Consider the following 16,473-nt stretch of genomic DNA (forward strand, 5'->3'; position numbering starts at 1 on the left):
GGGGCTCGATCCCACAACCCTAGGATCATGACTTGAGCCAAAATCAAGAGTTGAATGCTCAACTGAGTCACTTAGGCACACCTAAAATTAACCATTTTAAAGTGCAAATCCAGGGGCACCTGGGTGGCGCAGTCGGTTAAGCGTCTGACTTCAGCTCAGGTTATGATCTCACAGCTTATGGGTTTGAGCCCCGCGTCAGGCTCTGTGCCGACAGCTCAGAGCCTGGAGCCTGCTTCGGATTCTGTGTCTCCCCCTCTCTCTGCCCCTCCTTCGCTCACTCTCTGTCTCTCTCTGTCTCTGTCTCTCTCTCTCAAAAATAAACAAACATTAAAAAAAATTTTAAGTGTGCGATCCACTGGCACTTAGCACACTTACAGTGTTGTGCTGCCACCACCCGTATCTGGCTCCAAAATATTTCCATCCCCCAACAAAGGGAAGCCCGTTCCCCCCTCCCCACGCCCCAGCAGCCACCGATCTGCTTTCTGTCCCTATGGATTTTCTAATTGTGGACATTTCATATTAATGGACTCATACAATATATGGTCTTTGTGACCGGCTTCTCGCACGTCGCAGGATGCTTTCGGGGCTCACTCATGGTACACTTGTGTCAGTGCACCAGGCCTTTTTAGGGCCGAGTCACTGTCCATTGTATGCCTGGACCACATTTCGTTTCTCCATAGCTGTTATGCTTTTGAAATGAGTCCGTCTGGGAAGCAAGGCAGACCTCAGCAAATGCTCGTTCCCCGGTCCTGTTTTGCAGCATTCCTGTGCACACGATATTTGACAGCTGCCCGGAAGGCAACGGCATCGGGGCCATAGCCATCACCCGGGACTCCAAGTACCTGGCAACCATCTCAGATGCTGAAATCCAGGTACAAGGCCCTTCGGGTCGGCCTTGGCGGGCGGGCTGGCTGGCCTGTCGTGCGTCCTGGTGGGCAGCTCTGCTCAGGCCACACGGCGTGTGTGATGCTCTCGTGACCGGACTCCGTGGCCCCTTGTCAGGGGCTCTCTGCCTGTGGCTCGGCTCACAGTGCCGTCCTCAGTTCACCGAAGTTACAGGGTTACCACGGCAGGTGTGGAGTACTTCAGCAGCCTTCAGGACCTTTCTCATTCTCCTCTATCTGCTGTTACAGAAAGTTTGCATCTGGAGGTGGACGTTAGCAGTGGAAACGCCAGCATGTACTCTTGACCTTCCCAAAGAGTATGGGTTTCAGGTGAGCTCAACTGAAGTCTGTAAAGCTCTGCCCGCAGCGACGCCGAGCCCAGGTCAAAACCTACTTTCTGTTTTACTAGTTTTGTTACGGTGCACTAGAGGTCGTAAAGAAACAAAACAAAACACTTTCATCTCCATGATCTCGTTTTATTTTTGAGGCTAGTGGCAGTATTTTTCTGAGCACTTGTTACGTGCCAGATTCTGCCAAGTTCTTTACATACAATCCATACAAACATGCTGGGTCGGAGTCGTGACTTTAGTAAGGCCTGTGGAATGCTACTATTGTTAGATGATTTGTCTGAAGTCACCAGCTAGCAGCCGTTCTTACTCTAGAGGCATGCTCTTAGCTGCTCTTCATATCCGGGAGTTGTTATTAATCTTGGTTTGCTTGAAGTGACTTGCCAAGGGCACCCACAAAGTTTACCCTGCTGTGCTGCATTGTCTTACTCATATTGCATCCTTCATTCATTGCACGCTTGCTGAGGGCCTACTATGCACCAGACACCGTGCAAACCGCCTACCTGGCTTGCAGGACCTGGAACCCAGTCAGAGGGTCTGGGTGACTAGGCTCAGCCAGGCACACACCATACCGCAGCCTTATGTCCATTTCTCTCCTTCTGCCCACCCCCCCAACTTTCCTCCACTTCCCTGGAAAAAACTTCCTTTTTTTTTAAATTTATTTTTTATTTTTTTATTTTTTAAAATTTACATCCAAATTAGTTAGCATATAGCATATAGTGCAACAATGATTTCAGGAGTAGGTTCCTTAATGGCCCTTCCCCATTCAGCCCATCCCCTCTCCCATACCCCTTCCAGCAACCCTCAGTTTGTTCTCCATAGTTACGAGTCTCTTCTGGTTTTTCCCCCTCCCTGTTTTTATATTATTTTTGTTTCCCTTCCCTTATGTGAAAATACTTCCTTACATGTTTTCTAAGCTGAGCTGATAGGGTAGCCGCCACCCCATGTGGGTTTCTCAATTGGGGCAAAAAATGCCTCTGAGATTTTGATAGAGACTGCAAGGAATCTGTAGATCGCTTTGGGTAGTTACTGTTCTCGGAACAATCCACGGGCACAAGATGTGTTTCCATCTACTTACGTCTTCTTGAATTTCCTTCAGCAGTGTTTTATAGTTTGCAGTGTACAAATCTTTCACCTCAATTTATTCCAAAGTATTTTTATGCTATTGTAAGTGCGTCCATTTTCTTTTTCTTTAAAAAAAAAATTTTTTTTAATGTTTATTTATTTTTGAGAGGTAGAGCATGAGCAGGGGAGGGGCAGAGAGAGAGTGAGACACAGAACCCGAAGCTGGCTCGAGGCTCTGAGCTGTCGGCACAGACCCTGATGTGGGGTTTGAACCCACGAACCGTGAGATTGTGACCAGAGCTGAAGTTGGGTGCTCAGCTGACTGAGCCCCCGCCGGGCGCCCCCGTGGATCCATTTATTTTCTTAATCTCCTTCTCGGATTCCTCATTGCTAGTCCTGTGTACAGAAACTCAGCTTATTTTGTGTCCTGAAACTCTGCTGAATACCTGCGGCTACTTAAGTTTAAGTCAATTGAAATGAATGAAAACTACAAATTCATTTCCTCAGTGTCACTACATTCCAAGTACTCATTAGCCACATGTGGCTAGTGGCCGCCGCTTTCGACGGCGCAGATTATCGAACGTCTCCATCTTAAGGTAAAGTGTTATCGGACAGCATTGCAGATAGCCCTAGGCCTGGATGGACTCCCCCCACAGCCTGCTCTGCGTCCCGACTGAGCAGGCTGGACGTGGCTGGAGAGAACCACCCAACTAAGCCGATTCCTTTTACTTGGCATCGAGCCACAAATGTGGAGGGAGCTCTCAGCACTGCCTGGCCATTCTAGTAGGCTGTCTTTTTGGTTTCTAGAGACAACAGTGTCACATCGTCTCCTCCTTCCTCTTCGGTCCCTTCTCTTTACTCTCAGCTGATGGTTTCTCTCATTTTTCATTGAGAAACTGAGAGCCATTGGATACAAACACTGGCCTGCTCTCACCCCCAGGCCTACAACCTGCCTTCAACCTACCACCTTCTCTTATCCCTCTCTCTGCTTGAGAGCCGGCTGCACTGGATCCCTCCCCACTCACGCGGCCCTCGCCTGCAGTGATCAGCTCTCCCTCTGCTGGGTGGTTACCCCCTCCACAAACACACGGGCTTCAGTGTCACTCTTCTTTGGAGAAGAAGCCGCCTCTGACGGTTCATGTCCCTCCAGCTCTCGCCCGCTGCGCCTCTTCACGGTAAAACGTCTGAGAATGACTGTCCGCACTTGCTTTCTTCCTTCTTTATCTTTTTTGTGCCCCAAACATTTGGTCTCTTTATGTTTTCATTGCTAAATAAGGTGTCCGTGTAAAATGTGTACATTTTAAGGAAGAGAACGAAATGTACCTGTGTGCTCACTGGTGGGTCAAGTAAGAGGACATCATCCAAACCCTGAGTCCCTTTGTCCCCCTTCCCCAATCTCATCTCCAGCCTTGCTTCCCAACTTAACCAGTGTCCCAGGTTTTGTGTTACCCATTCCCTTGCTTGCCTTTACACTTTTCCCCAGCAATGTACGTAGCCCTCCGTACTATCCTATTTTGTTTCACCTGTTTTAATCTGTACATATTTGGAGTCATAACTGCTTCATTCTCTCCGCCTGGTTTCTGAGATTCATCCGTGTTGATTATTGAGCTGTAATTCATCAGTTCTCACTGCTGTGTAGTTTCTCCTCGTTTGAGTACAATACAGCTCATTTATCGTACAGTCGATGAAGATTTTGGTGTTTTTCATCTGTCTTCCGCCCACCCACAGATCTACCGAAACTGTCCTTATCACAGTCGCTGGTGATACAGCGACCAAGTCAGATGAGCACTATTAAGTCCTCAGGTGCATCCCTGCCTGGGGGCATTTCCGGCTCTCTCACTGGCCTTCTTTCCCAGGCTCTTCTGTGGGCTCTTCCTCGTTCACTGCCTACCTTCTACGTGTTGGCGGTCCTCAGAGTTTAGTTGTGGGAGCTCCTCCTCTTGCTACACCTTCTTCCCGGCTGTTCTCATCCATTGCCATGGCTTTTAAGTACTGTGTACCCCCCAGGTACATCCCGAAATCCTGCCTCCCTTCTCTGTTTGTACAGCCATCACATCCACCTGCATGACTACAACATCCTCCCATCTGATCTGGGTTCGGTTTTGACGCACTCCTACCAGCCTTCCTGTGGCAGCCAGAGCAGGCAGTTTTTGCTTTTCTTTTCTTTTCTTTTCTTTTCTTTTCTTTTCTTTTCTTTTCTTTTCTTTTCTTTTCTTTATGATTTACTTGTTTTTGAGAGACAGAGACAGAGCCCGAGCGGGGAAGGGGCAGAGAGAGGGAGATACAGAATCTGAAGCAGGCTCCGGGCTCTGAGCTGTCAGCACAGAGCCTGATGAGGGACTTGAACTCACCAACCCTGAGATCATGACCTGAGCCAAAGTCGGACACTTAGCCCACTGAGCCATCCAGGCGCCCCCAGAGCAGTAGTTCTTAAGCCAAACAAATTATATCCCTCTCTTAAAATCTTTCAGTGACTTCCCATTGGCATGGGAATAAACTTAAACTCCCCCTCCACCTGTTTCCCAACATCTATCTCCTGTTTATTAATGTTTTATTAGTTTCCATACCCTAGAATTGTACAGGAATGGACTCTTTTTGTGGGGGACTCCGGCTTCTTTCACTCAATTTAATTTTTGAGATTCATCCATGTTGTTACATGTTTATTCCTTTATATTATTCTTTGTGTCCTTTATTGAGTTAATGCTGAATGGTAGTCGTGTATTGAGTGGATATGACACAATTTGTTTATCTATTCACTGTTGAAAGACATTTGCATTGTTTTCTTTCTATCTCTAGCTGTTGAAAACAAGGCTGCATGAACTTTCATGCACGAGTCTTTGTAGGGATATATGCTTCCATTTCTTCTGGTAATTATCTTTGTTTTTGAAGGTTGTTCTCCCTAACTATAGGATTTTAGGTTGGTAGTTATCTTCTTTCAATACTTTCAGGATATTATTCCACTGTCTTCAGACTTATACCATTTCTTTTGAGAAGTCAGCTATCAATCTTATTGTTCCTTCCTTTGAAAGCTATGTGTCTTTCCTTCCCCTCCTGCCCCAGTCTGGATGCTTTTATGATTTTCTGTTAGTTTTCAACAGTTGGCTTTTTTTTGTTTTTTTGTAATTTTTAAAAAATATATTAAAAAATTTTTTAATGTTTATGTTTAAGAGGGGGGGGGGTGGGGAAGGGCAGACAGAGAGGGAGACAGAATCCAAAGCAGGCTCCAGGCTCTGAGCTGTCAGCACAGAGCCCAATGTGGGGCTTGAACTCACAGACTGCGAGATCGTGACCTGAGCCGAAGTCGGACGCTCAACCGACTGAGCCACCCGCTCAGGTGCCCCTGAGCACCTGATGTGTTTCTGGAACCTGTTTTCCAGGGCAACCGGCTATAGCCCTTCACGCCAGGTTGCAGCCAGCCCCTCCCCCCTCCACATACATACCCTGGCAGGACATGTGCCTAAGTCTCCCGAGGGATTTCTGCCGTGTTGTTGCTATTTGATTTAGTTCCTGCATTTCATGGTTTCCTCGCTTCCATAGTTGCTGCAGGGCTCTTTGGGAAGAGAGCCAGGCAACCCGTGCTATTCGCTGCCTTGGCAGGAATCAGAAACTCCTTCCAGTATTTGGCATTCATTCCAAGTTACCTTGTGGCCTTGTCAAATTTAGAAATGTGGATGCAGCAGTTTTTGTCCAAAAGGACACAGAGTAAAGGTTATTAGTGAATATTGTTCGACTTTTGCTCGTTCCAATTTACAGATGATGAGTTATAATAAATAAGACTAAATGAGAAAGGGAACACATTTGAGACCATTAATTTTAACACTCGATGTTTAGATTATATTCCTGTTGTTTACAAAATGCCATGTCTTTTCTGTTTTATATTCCTATCCAGCTATTTATTATAATAAAAATATTATTTAATTTTAACAGTGTAGGCAGAGAGAAACAGAAAATTTATTGTAATGTAATATATTTCCATACTTTATATTTCAGAACTACCTTATTTTTAATCCAACAAATAATAAAGAATTGGTGAGCAATAGTAAAACACAGGCAATATATTATTTGTGGGTAAGTAGAAATATTTTTGTTTGTCTTAAATATGGGGACAAGTATGTGTTCATTCTCTAAATACAGATATATTGGTAATGTAACAATATAGTATCTACTTAGGAAGCAATAAATATGTATTGAAATGTTTTTTATGTAATTACAGTTTTTATTTTAGCCCCACTGGAAATTAGTGTATTAAGTCAGAAGCAGATAATTTAAATTTAATTTAATTTATTTTTTTTTAATTTTTTTTTTTTTTAACGTTTATTCATCTTTGAGAGACAGAGACAGAGCATGAGCGGAGAAGGGGCAGAGAGAGGGAGACACAGAATCCAAAGCAGGCTCCAGGCTCTGAGCTGTCAGCACAGAGCCTGACGCGGGGCTCGAACCCACGAACCGCGAGATCACGACCTGAGCCGAAGTCGGACGCCCAACCGACTGAGCCACCCAGGCGCCCCTTATTTAATTTTTTAAAGTAATGAGTCAAATATTTATTTAAACGTACTTAACAGGTTTAAAATGCGGGGTTTTTCAAGACCTTGGTTTTTATAGATAGGAATTAGCAAACAGATCAGCAATATGTATACTGATACAGGGTGGAATCATGAGATTAAAAAAACATCGAAAGTTAAATATAAACTTACCACAGGACTCAGGAATTCCTAAATGCAAGAGAATGTAAAACAGGCAAGCTGACAAATACTCGCATACAGATGTTCATAGGGCAGCATTATTTGCAATAACCAAGAGGTAGAAGCAAGCCAACTGTCCATCAGCTCATGAATGCAGACCCAATGTGGCAAATCCATACAATGGAATATGATTCAGCGATAAAAAAAGAACGAGGCACTGACACCTGCTGCAATGTGGGTGAATCTCGAAAGCATGGTGATGGTGCTAAATGAAGGAAGCCAGACACAGCAAACCACATGCTGTATGATTGCACTGATATGAAATGTCCAGACCAGGAGAATCCAGGGGACAAAGTGCAGAATGGTGGTTGTTGGGGGCTCCGGGAGCCGCACGTGGGACTGCTTCATGGAGAGGGGGCTTTCTTTCGGGGTGATAAAAGTGTTCTGGGACTAGGAGAGGTGATGGCTGCACAGCATTATTAATGTACTAAATGTCACTGAATTATACACTTTAAAATGGTAAATGGTTAATTTTATGTGATGTGGGTTTTACCTCAGTTAAAAATGCAAAACGAAAACACTGATTGAATGAATCACTGATTTTTCAGTGGTAGTCATTACTTCCAGTATTTATTGTAGCTTTAATGCCTTACAAATGTAGAATTCAGATTTGCATTCATTCCCATTTAAAGTCACAACCATTTGTGGCATTTTTTTTATGTATTTGCTTTTCTTTCAGAATGTTTTCAGATGTTCCTGGAGGCAGCAGGCTCCCTTATCTATAGAGATTGCAAAGCTCTGAGCCTGTTTAGATGCATTTGTTTTGATTTTGTGGTTATATTCTTCTTTTGGAAACCAGGTCCTTTTTTTTAGTAGTGATTATTTTTTCTGTACTTAATAGTGTGAAGAGAGAGATATACTTGCTCACAGTGCCCCACATTTAACAGAAAAAGTGAGTATGCCTGTTCCACTTTTATATGTCAGAGTTTGTGCAGAGTAAATATGTATGTGTGAGCTTAGTCGCTTTGGGCTACTCTTGGTGTCTTGATATTAAACCACTGGGAAATCATTTGAATTTTTTACTTGGGTCCTTCACCATATTGAATTGCCAGCTGAAAATAATGGACTTTTGTTCAAAATAAAATATTATGGAAACGATAGTTGACTACCCTGAGAAAATACCCAAAACAGTGATAGATTTATGTGTGTGTGTGTGTGTGTGTGTGTGTGTGTGTGTGTGTGTGACACAGAATGAAAATTAATTTGGAGTGATATAATAGTTGAACATGAGTGGATCCTTTTTAAGCCACCCAGTTTTCAGAGCAATAAAACCTGATGTGGGGTATTGGGAGGTTTAAGAACCAGGGGGAAGGCAGTGCAGCAGGGGTTGGAGGAAACTGTTTGTCTTGCCTGCTCGCCTCCAGCTGTCCCATCCAAGGTGGAACTGGGGTCCTGTCTCCTACAGCATTTTCTGCATTTGACACCCATGTCACCTGCCCCCGGCGAGCATCTTATGATGTTTCTTCTTTCATTCTTCACTCTTGTTATGATTTATAGGAACTTATTTTTTAAGAGGGCATGCCAAAAAAAAATATGAGATGGATGAATACAAGGAGAGAATATTCTGTCTGCAAGCTCTTTTTCATAAATCAAAGTTTTCGCAAAATAAAGTCAGTTCTCATTGTTCGTGGCAGTTACGTTGGATCAAGTCTCTGCAGACCTCAGACAGTGAATACGAAGTCATTTCTCCTAGGTGAAATACACGATTAGGTTCCTGCCGGCCTCTGGTCATTAACATTTTCGTCAACAGATAGATGCATAACTTCGTTTTATGTATGTTTTTGTTTAAAGACACCATATTTAATATGTAATGTTGATTCACTAACTTTGACTCACGACCGACAACTCTGGAACATATGCCTGAATGAAGATTATCTCACTCAGGTCTGTCTCCTGGAAGGCACATCGTAGCCTTCCTGCACTCAGGAACGCTACGCAGCATTTCAGTATCTTGTTTGGGGCCAGTTTAAGTACTGAAATCGCCAACAAAAAGCACCTCATAACTGCAAACAACATGGCACTAAACAGACCACGAAAAGGACACTTGTTTACAGTTTGAGAGCTGAAGTAAGGCAGAGCGCATCCTCGCTTGGCCTCAGCTAAGAACGTGCGCCTAGGGAGAGTCCAGTTTTTTTGCCTCTCTGCACATGTGCACATCCGCAAATGATCATCGAAAGTCCCACAAGGATTGATTTGGGTTATAAATAAATTTCAGCGAGGAGGTGAAGTTGCAGATACAGAACCCACAATGAGGATTGTCTGTAGTTTGAAATGATGAAAATGCCTTGTATTGAATCAGAGCTGCTCTTAGAAAGAACTTGATGCCCTTGCTTAACCAGCTATCGTTTTCCTGACCCTCTTGTGTTCAGGGCAATAGAGGTAAACCGTAGAGTCTTCTCTGTGTAGTTGGGAGAACCGGGCAGCAGACATGCTGTCTTGCATGACAAAATGTGGAGTTTCTTTGATTTACTCATTTGTTAAATATTCACCGTGGGGCTCCACTCACTGCTTTGGGTTCTTTCTATACTTCATCTCTAAGATGTTGCCTAAGAGAGATGGCCTAGTGCCTTATTTTTTGTAGCACACATTTCATAAGGAGTCAGGGGCATTTCTGTACTGTATGGTACTTAATTTCTACTGATGGGAAAAAGGCTATAATTATGAGACTGGGATAATTACTTTATGATATCTTACAACTGGAGCATGCTCACGACAGACATTAGTCTCTTTATCAGTCTCTGAAACCCCTTACTCTGAAAGTAAGAGAAGTTGAACAGGTATAAACAAGTGATTAACCACTCTTTCATTTGATTTAAGCAAACAGTTTAATTAGCACAGTACATAACCCTTCACTTGGCTCTGAGCAAACCTTCAGAGGCTCAGAACTGCCTGCACCCCGGCAATCCACCAGGGAGAGATTTGTTAGTGATTGTTTTGTTTAAGTTTTATCTTTTTCCTACTGTATTTCAGTGTAATATTATAAAATGTCATATTGATAAATGTTTTGTTTTATATTTATTACCAACGGTAACTTGTAATCTGTCTTTTGAAATGCAGACGTTCAACAAGCTCGTGGGAAAATTAACCCAGTCAGTCTTTCATTTGAATTTAACACAAATACTCTCAGCAACAATGGAGGGGAAGCTGGTTGTCTGGGACATATACCGCCCCCCATCGTCTGCCTCCGCCTCTCTGGACTTTCCTCATATCAAACCTTGTAAATTGGTTCATTTGCAGAAAGAGGGCATCACTGTGCTTACTACAGTTGATAGGTAATTAACTTAATTAAAAAGTAGCTATCAAGGATTACAAAAGTATTTTAAAACCCTTTTGGATGTATACATGTATTTTGTATATGCATAGACTATTTCTGGGGAAATTCGTTATTAACTGGGAATGTTTGTTGCCTCTGAGGAAAAGAATGGAGAAGTAGGATCAGGGTGGGGGTTAGATTCACCTCTTTTTATAGTCTCATTTGTACTAATTGGTTTGCTTTTATTATTATTTTTTTAATCATGGGCATATATTACTTTTAAAAATCCCTTTGTGTTGGTGAAACAAAAAGTAACTTGTTTTTCCTTCCACACTAATTAGACTTTATTTTGCACCCTAAATTTTACATACTTTAATTTTAAGAAAATAACGTGAATAACTATGTTGGGGTTTTTTTCTGATTACAAAGTAACACTTACCAGGGTTCCTGAGTGGCTCAGTTGGTTGAGCCAGTCAGGGACCCTGACTTCGGCTCAGGTCATGATCTCACGGTCTGTGAATTCAAGTCCCATGTATGGCTCTCTCTTGTCAACACAGAGCCTGCTTCAGATCCTCTGTCTCCCTCTTTCTGCCCCTTCCCCACTGGTTCTCTTCCCCCCGCCCCTCTCAGAATAAATGAATAAATAAATAAATAACACTTACCCATTATGAAAAGATGAAATACAACAGACCTTTATGAAGTTCACTGACTTGAGAGGTTGTGGGGGCTCAGAGAGGATCATTAAAAGCCTTAGTCTCAGATAGAAAGGGGTTCACATTCTAGGTGCATCTGTTCCCTGCTGAGGGACCCTGGGCAAGGGACTTTGCTGAGCCTCCATTTTTCCATCTGTAAAATGGGCATAACAATACTATCGTTCTCAGAGTGATTTTATGGGGATTTTGTGAGACAAAGCATGTAAAACTTGTAACACATCGTCTGGCACAAGGGAGCCCTCGGTGAAAAAGTTAGTATGCTAGGAAGTTCCCAAAAGTGATGGAGAAAATTGCCAAATGACAAGGACCATGCCCATATAATTGGAGCCACTGTGCCATCTGCTTTCCAAAAGCCCTGCTTTCATTTTCATTTCTTTTCTTTTTTTTCTTTTTTTTTTTTTTCACTTTCATTTCTTTTAATAAAGGGAGCAGTGAGGGTCTGGCATGGCTTTTCAAAGAGAAATGTAAATTGCCATCCTCACATAGTCGTGTGGAGAAGACGGTGATGGAATTGCCGCTGATGATGAACCAACCTTTAATTACTTGGGGGTTAGGGCCAGTGAAGACCAGGCCTCTGTTCCGCTCTCTCCGTGTTAAATAAAACCCAGACGGGACCAGGGAGCCCATGAAGGGAAAGGTCTTGAAAATACTTGCCTTGTTTTGCCTTTTCTGTCCAGCAGAGGGCAGTGAAAGGTGTTCTAGCCAATTACTCTGCCCACCTGCCTCGCTTATTAATCAGAAACCTCATTTAATCACTTTGCATATATGAGAGGAAATTCATCCCCCTGTCCCCCCCCCCCCCCACAATTAGAATTACGTTAGAGGCTTTTTTTAAAAAAGCCCATTTGGAATGGATCTGAGGACTGGAAATAAAAGCCATTTTGTCACGCGGCACTGCCTTTGGCTGTGATGACTGGACAGGGTTTTACGATGGCTCTAACAACAGTGCCTTCTTGTAAAGCAGCTTGTGTCCTATTGCCAGGCTGGGTGATATTGGAGGGCTGGTAGACTGTTTCACAGCAGAGAATGTAAATCACTGCCCATTGCCACTGCACATGGCTGATCTGGGAAGGCAGGGAGAGTAAAGCAAGAGCACAGATTTTGCATTAGGTACATCTGCATAGTCTAGCCACAGGGCCTGATAAAGTCGCCTTGTGTAAGTATGTCCCGTACGTTATTTGGGACATACTTAAGCTAGAAGATTACTCATTGTTTAACTGAAATTCAAATTTAATTGGGCAACCTCCATTTCTGTTTGCTAAATCTGGCAAACCCAGGCCTTGAGCAAATTTCTCAACTTCTCTGAGCCTGAGTTTCCTAGATGTAAAGTGGAATAACAGTCAAATCAGCCTTGGATGGTAGTATGAGGTCAAGTTTTTACAATTCCCAGAGTCTAGAGCCTGACATATGATTAGCTGTTCAATAGATATCTGGTCCTTACTACAGTTAGCTAACAAACTCACGTTTTTCTCCATCTCAGCTATATTGTCACAGGTGATATTAGAGGTAACATTAAGTTCTACGATCGCACCCTGTCCATTGTTAACTGGTACAGCCACTTCAAACTGAGCTCCATAAGGACCCTGTCCTTTTCGAAGACCCCAGCAGCTCCGCCTACCGAAAAATCAAACTGTCCTCCAGACTGCACTTTAAAAGGTGACCTTTTTATCGTAAGGTAAGTTGCTAATGAATCTAGTCGTTTGAGTGGCCAAAAAAGTGATTGATGTCTTATAGTTGGTATGCGGTGGAATGTTCACCTTGTTCCTAGCATATGTGATAGAACAGGATCGCTCAGTCCTTTGCAGGGCTCGAAGATGGATCTCCAAGGCTGATTATCATCCCTATTTAATCATTTTTTAAGATGAGGCATTATTTTCGTATTAAGACTCTTCAGCGACTGGAAGCTGGACAGGGCTTATCCCTGAGTTCTAATCTCTGTTGTGTTTGGAGTCCCTCGCTGTAGCTTGGTGTCTCTTCTCCAGGCCGAGTTTGCCCTAGCGCTGCGGTTAAAGGCATTTGATAATTAATAGCCATAACATTTCGAGACTGAATTATGTGAGAGTCTGCTTAATTACCCTTGCCGTATTTGCAGGCACATCTGTATGTGTGCACCAAACTCCATATTTGCATACACAAATGAATATTTGCATGTGCAGATTAGCTAATTGTACAACTGACTGTCCATCTGCATACTTAATGACTCAATTTACATGTAGAAATGTGGGCTTTTTCACTTGCAAATGGAGGCTGTTGGGTATTGGTAGTATATTTTTGGAGATGGTGGGTTAATAATGTCACTAAATTACAGACGACAGAGGCGTTTCATGTGCAATTAGAAGCAGAATAGCTGGCGTGCCCCGTTCCCTGCAAACGCTGATAGTGTCTGGTCTCTCCCTGGCAAACAGGAATCTTATCATCGGAACATCTGACGCTACAGTGTACCACTTAACGACGGACGGGACCAAACTTGAGAAGTTATTCGTGGAGCCCAAGGATGCCATTTGTGCCATCTCCTGCCACCCATATCAACCCCTCCTCGCCATTGGGAGTTTCTGTGGGATGATCAAAGTGTGGGATTATGAAAAGAAAAAATACCTTTTCAGCAGGGTCTTTGAGAAGGGGCTTGGCATCCAGAGTCTAACCTATAACCCTGAAGGTATTTTCATTTCATCAGCCTGTCTTAGCCTCCAAATCAAAAACAGACCCAAATGGCTGCAGCCCTTGGCTGTAACAGCTCCGGGAAGTTCACCTTGACCGCACTCCCCCCAGCAGGCCGGATGACGCACCTTGTCCCTCTGGACCCTGCAGCGTTCGGTGCCTAGTAGTCTCTGAGCACTCATCCCAGAGACTCCTGCTTTTCAGTCTATTTCTCCGTCCAGGGTCCTTGTCCGTCATGTTCATTGCTGTCTCCTCAGCACCTAGAACAAGGCCTGGCCCGGAGTCCATGTTTCTTGAATGAGTGAAGTCCTTTTCCAGCATTGTTCTCTGGCCTGTGATTTCAGGAGTCCTTCTTGGAGCCGGCTTCACCGAAGGGACAGTTTACATCCTCGATGCAATGTCCTTAGAAAACCAAACCCCGGAGCCTTTCAAATATTCCAGAACCAGCGTGACTCACGTCAGCTTCTCGCATGACTCCCAGTACATGGCAACTGCTGTAAGTGTTTCCACTGTGTGCCATCCAGTGGTCTAGCAGCCTTGTTTACGACCAAAAGGGAGAGGGGACTGGGCGGGGTGGGTGGGGATCGCTGGCGAGTGACTGCTGATGGGTTGGGGGTTCTTTGAGGGGTCATGTAAATGCTCTAAAATTGTGGCATGGGGCAGGGCTCTGTGAGTACGCTAAAAACCATGGAGTTGCACACTTTAAAGGTGTGAATTGTGTGGAGTGTGAACTGTATCTCCACAAAGCCGCTGTAAAGGGGGTGGGGGAGACTCTCGCTCGAAAACGAGACCGGGCCTCAGGACCTGCGGACTGGGATTTGGCCATCCTGACAGCTCATTTTGGTGTGTTGGTTTCTGGACCCCTTTCTCGGCATCCATCCTTTCATCTTTCTCTTTGATTTTTGACAAGATGACATTCTCATTCATCTCAAAGCACAGTCTTCCCTGGTGTTTTGGATTCTGTTCCTTCCCTCTGTGAATAGGGCTCTTAAGCTCAGTAAAGATTTTCCGAGACCTTTAACCTCTCCCTTCCTGCCAGCTCTCCTGGTCTGCAATGCGCAAGTCTTGCCTTGATGTGGGGTGAGGAGTAAGAGCCACCATGTCCCCGATGCTCTCCCACCCCTGCCTCTGTGCCCGGTTCCTCCTCTGGTCCTGCCTGTACGGGCCCAAAGCTGAGCCTCCGCACCCCTGCAGCACCTGACTTTGGCGCCCCCTTCCCTCAGGCTGCTCTCACACACTCTCCTACCCAGTTCACTCTCAGCCATGATACTGTTTAGAACTTACATCTTTTAAGTTTTGTGTAGCTGGATACAGAGAAGGGAGGACAAAGGCAAAAGAGTCAGGGTTTCATTTTTCCACACAGAAAGAGGTGGGGACCAGAAAGAAGGGTAAGGCCACAGTGTCAGTGTCTCCCTCCCCGACAATTACCTTTGTGGGTTATCTACTGTTAACCTTAATATGTTCCTCTGTAAAATGGGTATTGTTGTCGTTTTTTTTAATTTAACGTTTATTCATTTTTGAGAGATAGAGAGGGACAGAGAATGAGTGGGGAAGGGGCAGAGAGAGGGAGACACAGAATCTGAAGCAGGCTCCAGGCTCCGAGCTGTCAGCACAGAGCCCGACGCGGGGCTTGAACTCACGAACTGTGAGATCATGACCTGAGCTGAAGTTGGATGCTCAACTGACTGAGCCACCCAGGCACCCCAAATGGGTGTTATTTTATTACTTGCTCTGATAGACTAAAATTTATTTTTGGATAAAATAATCTTCTTTATTATTCTTTTTATTGTTTTAGAGATGCAGCACAGACAAGAGTGGGGGGTGGGCAGAGGGAGAGAGAAAGAGAGAATCTCAAGCAGGTTCCATGCTGTCATCACAGAGCCTGACATAGGGCTTGATCTCACAACCCTAGGATCATGACCTGAGCTCAAATCAAGAGTTGAATGCTCAACCGACTGAGCCACCCGGTGCCTCTTGGATAAAATATTCTAACGGCAACATTAGTATGAAAAACATGATGATGATTTTCAAGTTACAAAACCTAGCAAGGAATGACTTGTACTCTTTTGCTCCTATTCAGGATGTACGTTTTACCGTGTCTGTTTATGTGGTGGTAGTCAGAAATGGACACAGGGTCTGGGAATATCTGGCAAGACTTCGTTCTCATCGCAAAAGCATTTGCAGTCTCCTGTTTGGGGTTCATCTGGACAGCAATGAGCCGAGACTGCTGAGCCTCGGGAAAGACAGGCTCTTGGTAAGCCGTTCAGTGTCCGTTTATCTCACCACTGGGACTGTGTGTATTTCATTCTTGTTGTGTCCCTGGCATCTGGTATAGCACTGGGCCCACAGTGCATGTTGGAGAAAATGAGTGTACCGCATAACATAGTAGCATAAACATCTCTGGGTCGATGCTTGGTCTCAAGGATGTGCAAAAGCAATGCTCCTTCAGTAGAAGCTGTGTTTGAAAGGTTGAATCTGGATCCTGTCCCAGGCTAGCGACCTGTGGCCCCATCCTCTCCCGCGATGCCGGACAGAGGCCGCAGCAGCTCCCGGTCAGCCACACGGTCGGGAGGGTCAACGGGTGGTACACGGACAGCCACCTGCACCCACACGGCTGTTACATTTGTCACTTTTAGTACAGGATTCAGTAAATTACATGCAATAGTCAACACCTCATTATAAAACAGGCTTTGTGGTGGATGACTGTGCCCAACTGGAGGCTCATGTCCGTGTTCTGAGCACGTCTAAGGCGGGCCAGGCTAGGCTGCGGCGTTCCCTAGGGTAGGTGTGTTAAATGCATTTTTGACTTAC

General features: G+C 44.5%; 1 protein-coding gene across 4 annotated transcripts in view; it reads left to right on the top strand.

Moving 5' to 3' along the window:
* CFAP251 (cilia and flagella associated protein 251) overlaps positions 1-16,473 on the top strand; it is a 67,387-nt gene that overhangs the window by 15,691 nt on the left and 35,223 nt on the right. For all 4 annotated transcript variants that reach the window (XM_049619389.1, XM_049619390.1, XM_049619391.1 and 1 more), the window contains 9 exons: positions 761-872; positions 1,134-1,214; positions 6,287-6,364; positions 7,880-7,930; positions 10,096-10,310; positions 12,485-12,679; positions 13,410-13,660; positions 14,007-14,158; positions 15,743-15,916. In XM_049619389.1, the coding sequence (XP_049475346.1) occupies positions 761-872; positions 1,134-1,214; positions 6,287-6,364; positions 7,880-7,930; positions 10,096-10,310; positions 12,485-12,679; positions 13,410-13,660; positions 14,007-14,158; positions 15,743-15,916 (1,309 nt within the window). The remainder of the gene's footprint in view (positions 1-760; positions 873-1,133; positions 1,215-6,286; positions 6,365-7,879; positions 7,931-10,095; positions 10,311-12,484; positions 12,680-13,409; positions 13,661-14,006; positions 14,159-15,742; positions 15,917-16,473) is intronic.

Source organism: Panthera uncia, assembly GCF_023721935.1.
Source record: "Panthera uncia isolate 11264 chromosome D3 unlocalized genomic scaffold, Puncia_PCG_1.0 HiC_scaffold_8, whole genome shotgun sequence".
Lineage (NCBI taxonomy): Eukaryota > Metazoa > Chordata > Mammalia > Carnivora > Felidae > Panthera > Panthera uncia.